Genomic DNA, 10,896 nt, shown 5'->3' on the forward strand with positions numbered 1-10,896 from the left:
TAAGGTTGGATGTACAGGTAGCGTCAGGGAGTTGCACCTGATCTTGAAAACGCTAATCGAGTGTGTTCAAACTGGGCCATGGAAAAGATTGTGAAACCACTGTTTGAGATCATGGAATGTCTACCTAAAACATTAAATAAAGCAAAAGACTCTTTGAAATCTTGTGTTTTAAAGAGGGAGGGATACTAGTCAAGACATTTTTTGGGTAGAGATTATCTGAAGCTATTCTGTGTTGTTGGAGCCTATGGAAAATAGATTCCAACATCAATCCCAATTCTACTACTTGTAACAGTAAAAAGAGGAGTGGGTTAGGTGTGTGAATACTCTTTACCTACATCTTTGTGAGTGGGGGACTGAGACTGTTAGTATGTTCTGTTTCTTGCTAACCCTGTGATCACCTTTGAATCTCAGTCTCCTTATCTCTAAAGTAACCCGCAGACTTTTCTGTTAACCTCATAGGAGAATAGATGAGAATTTTATAGGTGGGTATGGTTTGCATGCTATAAAATAACACTAATCTTTTATGACATAAATAATTAGCACATCATAATGAAGTAATAGCTTCATATGTTAAAGAAAAAAAAATTTTCACATTCTTTGGAATACTTAACAGAATGTTTTCTGAAACTTTTAGTTAATATTTGGGTGACTGACCTTGCTTTTCTTTTATTCCCCTTGATTATCTCCATGTTTTTCAAAGAGCACTCACAACAAATCTACCCTCAAGCTTCTTAAAACATCCGTTCATTCTTCAAAGGGATCAAAATTTAAATGTCAAAAATCCAAAAATGTAAATCAGTTTACAAATATTATAGCCATGGTTAGATTTGTCAAGAAAAATTTGTCAACAAGAATTGCTTAACTGTTTAAAATAGTAAATGAGAAATAATGTATTATAATTTACTAAGTAACTTAATGATTTTATGTACACATAAACAATATTATATGTTATAGTTAATAGATTTGGGTTTATTGTCATAATAGACATGTCTAATTTGGTAATTTATACATTACCAAAATATAATTAAAGAAGGTATAACTTCAAAACTAAATTCAAATTTACAGTAAATACAACTTCAAGTCTTCGCTGTAATAAAGTTGGATTTGGAAATAACTTAGACTTTTCTGTTTGTTTTTTAGTTATTAAGTCGAAAAGACAAGACAACCTTTGAAAAATTAGAATACGTAATGAGTAAAGAAGATAACTACAAAAGGCTCCGAGACTATATCAGTAGCTTAAAGATGACCCCTTGCATTCCTTACTTAGGTGAGTGATGTCACTGTTCATTATGCTCATTGTTTCTCCGCCTTCATCAGTAGCCTATGCAGAATTCTGGATATTTTATAAGTGTATGTGTCCTTCAAAGAAATTACTGCGATTGTGAAGCTGAAAATATTGACTAAAGGACTATGTTACCTTATTACCTGGAATGTATTTTTATATTAAATTAGCCTTTGCCCTTAAGGTTTTTTCATAGACTATCTTTTTTTTTTTTAGAGATGGACCATATGATAAAAGAATACACTGGAGCTATTTTAGTAAGGTTTTTAAAGACTGAAACTGGAGTTTGCAATGAAGTTTAATGCTGTAAAATTATTTAACATTAGCTAAAGAAATTTATCAAGAGATTTATTAAATTTATTTTTAACATCATGAGTTCATAGTTGGCAGATATTTAGGGTGAATTATGATAAGTCGTCTCAATGAATATTGGTGGTGTTGTCTTCCTGGGTGAAATGAGTTATTTAACTGGAAATTTAGCTTAGTGCTGAAACAAATTTGTATTTCATGTATCATTTAACTAAGGATTTAGCTCTTTACTGTATACTTTACAGTGTTTATAAATTCCAAGAATTGTTTAAGCTAGCATTGTAAGATTATTTTCAACAAAATATAATGTTTTGTTAGGTGTTTGAAAGAAAACAAGTCTCGAACTGTCCCTTTTAAAATGTGTATGTAAATTTAAATATAGAAAATACTCTATATGATAGATACGCAGCATAAATTAACATAAATTGGTTTGATCCTGTGTAGAGAGTAATCAAATGATAGTTATTTTTTTTCTAGTATTCCTTTTTCTCCCGTCTCTACTCTGTCTTTTATATATCTACCCGTAATGGATTTTACGGCAGCTACTTTAGAAAGTAATTGAAAACCCTGCAATTTGTTTAGGAGATGCACAGTGTCATCTTTGAAGTCTATACAGTACCAGTGACTTAGAAGACAACTTAGGGACTGGGCAGTTGACACACTGTACTCGGCTGCTCTAGAGCATCGGCCTTAGTTTGTCAGGGAAGAGTGAAGCTCATGAGAACATTGTGGAAACCTAGGATTCCAGTGGGCACAGGGCATGCGCACCCGTGTTGAAGGCAGTGTAGATAATGGCCACCACGTGCCAGAATGTTGTGTCCTGTCGCTTTGGTAAACAGTTCAGGGCCATAGAAGGCAGGACTGCCTCAAGGGGCTCTAAGCTGAGTGAGGACAGACATTCTGCATGTACCCCACTTGACAGTAGCCTTGGCTGTGCCCATTTTTGAAAATGTAGTTTGGGGGAAAGGAGGAATAGAAGATTTAAAGAATATCTTCAATATCTTCATGCTTCATAAGAACATAAATTTTTTATAGTGTACAAAACATTAGATTGAAAATTGGCAACCCTCAATTCCAAAATGGCTCCATCATACTAACTTTTCAAGTCATAGAATCGTCTTCTTTGATCCTTGTTCTCTCTACCTAGAAACGGCGCGCACAGGATCAGAATCATGTTCTTCTTAAGGCTGGAGGGGCCACAGTGATCTCTCCTAATTCACTTAGTTTACAGTTCAGAAATCCGAGCTCCAGAAGGTGGGACACCTGGCCCAGGGTCCTAAGATTACCTCATTCTTGACACATTCTCAGTCTGAAGTCTTGATCTAGCATCTTTCCAGTTACCCCTGCTGAGCTCTCATTCTAAAATTTACTGATCCTATGATTGTCTTTTTTCTCATTGAAATGTTTTTCTCAAATTCCATAATTTATATCTTTTAAAAAAGAAAGTGAAGATTATTTTCTGTTGAAAATAAGAAAATGGCAAAATAATATAAATCCTTGTGCTGTGATGTCTAGTGGAGACTTCAGGGTTTGAAGTTGTGTGTGTGTTGTGCACGTAAGTGCACTCTTACAGGCACACAGAGAGAGAAGCAGAGGAAAGCACGAGCGTGGATGGACTTTTGTGGAACCTGGAAACATTTTCTATTAAAGAGCATACCTGTTTTCTCCCAGTCCTGGCACCTGAAACAAACACCGTAATTATTTCTGTGGGTTAAAGCAAACAACACATATATTGAGGTGCAGAAATGAATTTGAAGAAAATACTAAAACGGTTATCTTTCCTGTATCTTTAGTTTGGTCTCCATTGATTCCTTCTTTTTCCAGTTTTCTTTTGTATATCTCATGACCCAGAATCTTTCTTCTTATTATCACCATGTAGTCTAGTTCAGTTTATACCTAAGCTAATAAAAAAGTACCCAGTTCCTCCTTTCTCCTTTGTTTTGCTGTTTTCTTTTACTCAGCTTGCTGTTATCTCCCTCTTCACTTGTAAAAATTTTCCCAATAAGGTCACCACTGACTTCCTAGTTAAAACATTTATAAATATTTCTCAAGCCTCATCTTATTTATTTATTTACTTTTTTAGTTAACAGTTGACATTCAATGTTATGTTGTATGAGTTTCAGGTGTACAGCATAGTATTTAAACATGTGTATAGTATATGCAGTGATCCCCCCGGCACCGTACATACTTGTTGCACCATTATTGATTGACTGTGTTCTTTATGCTGTACTTCACATCTCCGTGACTATTTTGTGACTCCCAATTTGTACTTCTTAATCTCTTCACCTTTTTCACCCAGCTCCCCAACCCCCCATCCCATCCGGCAACCATCAGTTCTCTGTATCTATGAGTCTGTTTCTGTTTTGTTTGTTTATTTTGTTCTTTAGATTCTACATATACGTAAGATAATATGGTATTTGCCTTTTTCAGTCCGACTTATTTCACTTAGTATAATACCCTGTAGGTCTGTCTATGTTGTCGCAGATGATAAGATCTCATTCTTTTTTATGGCTGAGTAATATTTCATTGTGTATACGTACCACCTCTTCTTTATCTAGTCATCTATTGACAGGCACTTGAGTTGCTTCTATAGCTTGGCTATTGTAAATAGTGCTGCAGTGAACATAAGGATGCATATATCTTTTCGAATTAGTGTTTTGGATTTCTTCAGGTAAATACCCACAAGTGGAATTGCTGGGTCATAAGGTAGTTCTATTTTTAATCTTTTGAGGAACCTACAAAGTGTTTTCCATAGTGGCTGCACCAGTTTGCAATCCCACCAACAGTGCAAGAGGGCTCCCTTTTCTCCACGTCCTCACCAATGCTGCTCAAGCCTCATCTTAAATTGTGAGTTTGATACTGCTTATTTCTGCTTCTTGAATTTCTCCACCAGTCTCTCTTCTACATTTCTAACTTTTGTTTTATTGGCTCTTCTTTCTCTGCCTTTCTCTGAAATCTGTTCTTCTCAAGGTCTCAGTCCACTTTTTTTTGTAGTCTTTAATTTGGCTGGTCTCATTCAGACTTTTTCCATATATCACCTAATGACTCCCAAATCTGGACTAGGCCTGTGTGTCCAGCTCTCTGTGTAATTCCTGGGAACTAGTAATATTTTACTTACTCACATACTAATTGCATGAGATCTCTGTAGGTAACTAGTTCAACATGTCCAAAAGTAAATTCATCATCTTCCCCTTCCTCAGAACCTGATCCCCATCTTGTCTCCTCCATCCCAGCTCAGTCTACCAGTGATGACAGTGTGGTATTGTCTACACTAGTCACCTGGGGTTTTTACTGGATTTCTTCTTCTCATCAACTTCTTGTATTTGTTGAAATGAGATGCATGTTTCTGAGGGTTATGCAAGAATTAGAAACCAAAGGGGGGAAAATAACAAAGAACTTAAGTTGAATTAGAGAAGATACACTTTAACATCTACATAATTTTGCATATTGGTAGTCTTCGTATAATTATCCCCACACTAGTTTGTGAAGCAGCTGAGATTGTGATATGATTGTAGAATATTTGGCATAAACATTTGGTAGACTTGGGAAAGGAAAATGAAACATTCGTCAGATATAAGCTATTGTGACTCAGTTTGTAGTGACAGTTTTGTTCTGTTTTGTAGCAAACCTTCAGATTAAATGTATTTCATCTATCAAAAGATACATGCTTTTCTTAAGAAAATGTGAAGCATTTTCAATTTACACAATTTTTTTACTACTTGATTTATTTACATCATAGATAGCTGGTTTGTTTTTCCATTCCTGATTTTCAATATTAAAGTGTTTTGAAGAATGAAGATGTAACAGTAGTTTATATCCTGTTAATATTTACTTTGTTCAGATTTTGTTCTAATTTAAAATGAATAGTATCGTGGTTTTTAAATTTAACTTACCTTAATTTCAGAATTCTTTACCACTCCTAAGAAACTAGGCCTAGTGCAGTTGCCAAAAATGTCAGCATTTACATGATGCTGCTGTACATTTGATAGCACAGAACTTGCCCTGAAGACATTTGAAAAATAATACTCATTAGTAAATTGGCACCTTCTATTTAACCATCTTTCTTCAAGCATAGAGAATTTGCATAATGAATACTACCCGTTATGCATTATGTCTGCAAAGGTTCTTATGGAAAGAATATGTCAACCAGAAGAATCTATAGTGCCTAGAGACATGGTAAAGGCTGTTTCTTCACATGAGAAATCTGATCCAAAATAATGTTATTTTTACCCCCTACAAATTATAATCAAAAGCAACCGTTCTTTGTGAAGCTTAAAAAAGAAGATGGGTGTTTATATGCTGACAAAACTTATTTTGATCCTGCCAGATTTATCTGTAACTCAATGTGGATTAAATTTTAAGAACTAGAAAATGTTTTCTTGGCTTTCAACACATCATCCCTTGAAAAATTCTCTCTTCTGTTGATTCTCATTCAAGGTAAAAATTAGTCAGCCTAGATAGACAATATAGTGAAAAATTTTTAGAATAAGGATACAGTTTTTCTGGTGAGGAATAGTTTGGCAAATATCAAGGAAAAAATAGTTTTTTATGAGAATTATTGCTTTAAATCTGAAAATCATTAACAGCCCTCATTTGTTCTTGTCATTGGAGAACAATCTTAAGGGGCTTATTGAAGAATTTTGGCATAGGAAATAGGACATTGTGCAAAATAATTTAGTTGCATAAAATATATTCTTTCATGTGCACTTTCTAGCCTCGTTTCTAAGTACTCATGTAATTTTGGGACTATGCAGTAGCTCAACCAGTTTAGGATGTTTTCTGGGAGAGCGCATATTTTTGAAACTATAGAAATAAGTGAATTGTTGCAGTTCTTTATGTTGCTTTCTATTAAGTAGAAGCAGAGAAGTTCTTGCACTCTCCTGCTTTCTCTAGGGCATGAATACATTGTTTTGATGTATCTAGTTATGACTCCTCACTCTTGTAGGAAGAGCTCCCACACACACTTAATTTTCAATTTAATATGTTAGATTTTCATAATAGACCTTTTTTTGACAAAAGAAAAGCTGTCCTTATAATTTCTGTAATATAGTGAATCCCCCATTCTCTGAATCCCCCACTCCCCTTTTCAGAGAATCCCCCATTCTCTGAAAAGCACCATCTTATTTTCATTATGATGTTTGCATTCATCTATCTCCCCCTCAGCTGTATGTAAGCCCTTTCTTGTCTTGGTTCAAGGCTTTATTCTTAGTATCTAGCACAGAAGTAAGCACTTAGTAATCTTTGTTAGTTGAATTAATTAATTAACTGATCCCTTTCTGGCTCTTCCCATTGTTCCAGGAACTTTATTTTAAACACATTTATTTGTGAGGTATTTTTGTGTACATCAATTCAACCCATCCCCTTCGGGTGTGTCAGCTGGCTAACCAGTGTTTGCATAGCAGTCTGCTCGGTGCTAGATGTACAGCAGGCAGTGCAATGGACTTTGTTGCTGCTTTGTGGAACTTCATGTCTTCAGTACCAAAGGCTCAGGTTGATATTACTACCTTGTGAATAATCTCTTCCACCTCCTATGCCATGGAAGAGGTACATATCATTGTAGTGTTCTCATCACGGCTAATGAAATGGGGGAAGCACGCCTAAACTTGAGATTTTATCTGATCCTTTTTTTTTTCAGTAGTTTTTACCTATCTTGATCTTTTAGTAGTATACAGTTCTTTAGTTTTACATTAGTTTTAGAAACTTCTAACCTATATACAAAGATTTTAAAAAATAATAGCCTTTTATTCACATTTCTATTCAGATAATTTCAACAAGAATCCAAAGGTTTCTGTAGCTTTATGGGAATTAATGAAATTTTTTTCCCTACCCCTTTGGTAAAATTGTACATGGTTAAATGTATAAAAAGCTCTGACACTGATCTCAAAAATCCCTAATGTTTAGAAAATGTCATTGGCTTTTAATATTTTAAGAGTTTTATTCCATTTTGCTTTCTTTGGTTTGATTTGTAGATAATATACACCATGGATTACTTTCCCTTATTCTCCTCATTAGATTATATGTTATATTCTAAAATAGCAATAAAGCATGTTCAGTCATTTTCTTTTGAATCCTAAGAAAGAGTTCTAACCAAATGGCAGCTAGCCTAGTTTTTTTTTCCTTGGCCAAAATGACATCCTCATTTTCCATTACCTCATTTATATCCTTGGTTTTTTTTTACCCTCATTCTTTTTTATGTATTTTAAATTCCTCTAACATTCTTTAATGGTATACGTATTTTCTGAAGTTTATTTTAGATCACTCTAAGACTTGTGGTATAAAAGGTCTGGGGATGGGATCGCATTAATTTCTTTCCCATGTTCCTAGTTTTTCTTTAAAAGCCTATCTCTTTTAAAAATGTATAGTAGCTATATAGATCTGCATTTTAATCATAAACAGAATCAGATTCCCCCAGATCCATCAGCTTTGCCAGTGGTGTTTCCAGCTGTTGATATTTCAATAATTTGTAATATTTTATTAAACCTTAACAGCAGAATAATAATAGAAATATCAATAATTAACATTTATGTAACACTTAATACTATATGCCCGGCACTGTGTACTTTATATAAGAATTATCTAATTCTTAGCAATTTTATTAAGTGATTACTTATTTTATAAGTGAAGAAACTGAGACGAGGAAGGTTAAACTGACTTGCTATAAACATATGCATTGTAACTGTTTCAATTATAATTCAGAAACATTATGTATTTACATTAATATTTTGGGAATCTGTGTTTAGATTGCAATTTTGAATTTATTCTTCATTCTTCCTATACTTATCTATAGAATTACTACTTAATAACTATTAACCCCTCTGATAAAAATTGAAAACTGAGCTTATTTGTAGACGGCTTTTGGGGGGCAGGGAGTCATAGCATTATAAGTGGAATCATTCTTTTCTTACTTAGTTATCTTTCACAGATCCTAAAAATAAAAGAGTAAAACTCGTTAGGGTGTAATAATCTTTAACTTACTATTAAGTATATGAAACTAATATTACAGTAGTACAGATTTACAAGTAATTTAAAACATTTTCACAGTTGCTAAAGTCTTTACAGGCTTATTATATTATCAGCAGTGGAAATCCTAAGAAGAATAATGCTAGAAGAATTAGCAATCTCATACCATGACTCATGAGTCAAGTGAACATTAGATTGAAATTTTGGTCTTTGTACTCTACCAGGCTTGGAGCCCGGGGATAAGTTTATTTGTAGATATCTACTAAATTTCAAGGTGGTGTCTAATATTGTCATTCTCCAAAATCTCAAGTTTTAAAAAGTCTACTTCAGAGACGCCACGTTTCATAGTCATTGATGTCCTGCCATTGAGTCCAGCAGAGTCTACATCATTTGTAACATAAGCTTCATTTCATTTATTAAAAGTAACTGAATATAAAGAATCCTCTTGTAAACCAGCTCCAAGGTTATAGTTCATTCTTATGGAAGGTAAGGCAACCATGGTTTTTATTCCTAGGAAATCTTCAAAGTAGCCAGCTATCAGACCTTTCCTATCACACAGGCGACCTATTTCATCTCTCGCAAGATCCTCATTAGGCTGACATTCCTACTATGGCTAGTCTTAATTTTTCTTTTTCTTTTTTTTATGGTCCAGTGTCTTACCTACCTGCTATGATAGCTGACATACCTCTGTTAGGTTCGCAAATGAAGATCATGGGTCAATGTAATTTTATGTCTGAAAACTTGAATGTTGTTTCTTGTAACACATTTATTGATGACACCTACTATGTGCAAGGCACCATAATAGGTATTACAGCAAGTACATCGATGAGGAATGATAACCTGATAGCTGAAGTCTGCTAGAGCCTTATTTGTGTCAGGTGTATTCTAAGTGTTTTACTGCGTGTATTACCTCATTTGATTTTCACAACCACGTGAACTAGTTACTGTTGTTATCCCTGTTTTATAGATAAGAAAACTGAGGTGAGAGTATATAAATTGCCCAAGGTAACGCAACTAGTAAATGGTAGAGTTGGGCCACAAACCCAAGCAGTTCTGACTTTAGAACCTACACTCAACCATCATGTAATACTGCTTCTTATTCCCTGTTCTTAAGGAACTCACTTTGGCTAAGTTATTCTTAAGCTGTCCAAGAACTCCAGAGCAAAGCAGTGTCAGCTCTGTAAAGGAGGGTGGAATGGGACCAGTGGCCAAGGCAGTTTAGCATTCAGCCCTGTTTTCTAGTTTGTATGTTGTCTTTCATATTATTCTAGTTTTACTAATACTCCTATGAGAATTCTGTAAGACTTATCTTTGATAGAGTTTTGGGTGTTTAAGTGAAATGCTACAGTTCTGTCAATAAATGCCCTAGTAAAGTTTTATTCAGTTAAGATTTCATATGACAATTGGGTGGCTAATTCCTCCCAGAAATCTTATAGCAGATTTTTTGTTGTTTTGTTTTGTTTTGGGGGTGGTGGGAATGGACTGGAAAACCATTTTAAGATGACCCTAGGTGAAACAAAGAATAATGCCACTATCGGGTTTTGATGATCTCTTAGCCTCTCTGACCAGAAGTTTTATTTTGAGATGTGACAGGAAAAGCATTGGTCATGTTGATAGATTTGAGTTGTTCAAATGTCTTCAGTTTTGATTGTATTTTCTTTTCATTTGAGTAAAATTCTCATGAGATTTCTCTAAAATTTTTGAGTTTATAATGGGTTAAGTGAAGGTTAGCTATAAATAAGCAAATGGTTTCAGAAGGTTGGTAATAATGTTGTTAGTTGCAAAAGTGAGTTAAAGACACACACACTATAAAATGGAATTAACAGTTTGGACTAGATAAACCCTTACAGATTCTGCTCTGAAGCTGTTGAGTCGCAGTATTGGGAAAACATCTAAAAGTTCTTTGAAGTTGTTTTAGTCCTATCCATGAGCGTGCAGTAATGCTTATAAAGCTGCCCAAGCTTTCTGCTTGACTAGCATGCGTGGTTTTTTCCAGTTAAGAAGGATCAGTAAGTGAGGGTGGGGGGAGTATTTATAAATAAACTTAGAGTTATAATTCAGATCTGTTAGACCATTGCTTTACTAAATAATCTGCATTTTTATATCAATATTTTGCTGATATAACAACAAAATGCATTTCAGGAGATTTTGGTGTTCAGCAAATCATGAAGATAATACTAAAAATTCATTTGTATGTGTCTGGTGTTTTTTTTTATAAATTGACTTCAAATATTATATACATTTATTTTTTGTTTTTAAAAGTATGTATTAAAATACTGTGGCTCACTTTAATTCTTTTGGGAAAGTAGCATAAAATAAGTTGTCAAAAATTCATATTTAATCAT

At 34.2% G+C, this 10,896-nt stretch overlaps 1 protein-coding gene across 6 annotated transcripts in view; it reads left to right on the forward strand.

The window, feature by feature from the left end:
• RALGPS2 (Ral GEF with PH domain and SH3 binding motif 2) overlaps positions 1-10,896 on the forward strand; it is a 134,078-nt gene that overhangs the window by 61,110 nt on the left and 62,072 nt on the right. For all 6 annotated transcript variants that reach the window (XR_016022737.1, XR_016022738.1, XR_016022739.1 and 3 more), the window contains exon 8: positions 1,141-1,267. Coding sequence is in view for 1 of the 6 variants with exons in the window: in XM_088801594.1 (XP_088657720.1) it covers positions 1,141-1,267 (127 nt within the window). In the remaining 5 variants the exon portion in view is untranslated. The remainder of the gene's footprint in view (positions 1-1,140; positions 1,268-10,896) is intronic.

Source organism: Rhinolophus sinicus, chromosome 11 (genome assembly GCF_057876585.1).
Source record: "Rhinolophus sinicus isolate RSI-liver-muscle chromosome 11, RSI-T2T, whole genome shotgun sequence".
NCBI classification, from domain to species: domain Eukaryota; kingdom Metazoa; phylum Chordata; class Mammalia; order Chiroptera; family Rhinolophidae; genus Rhinolophus; species Rhinolophus sinicus.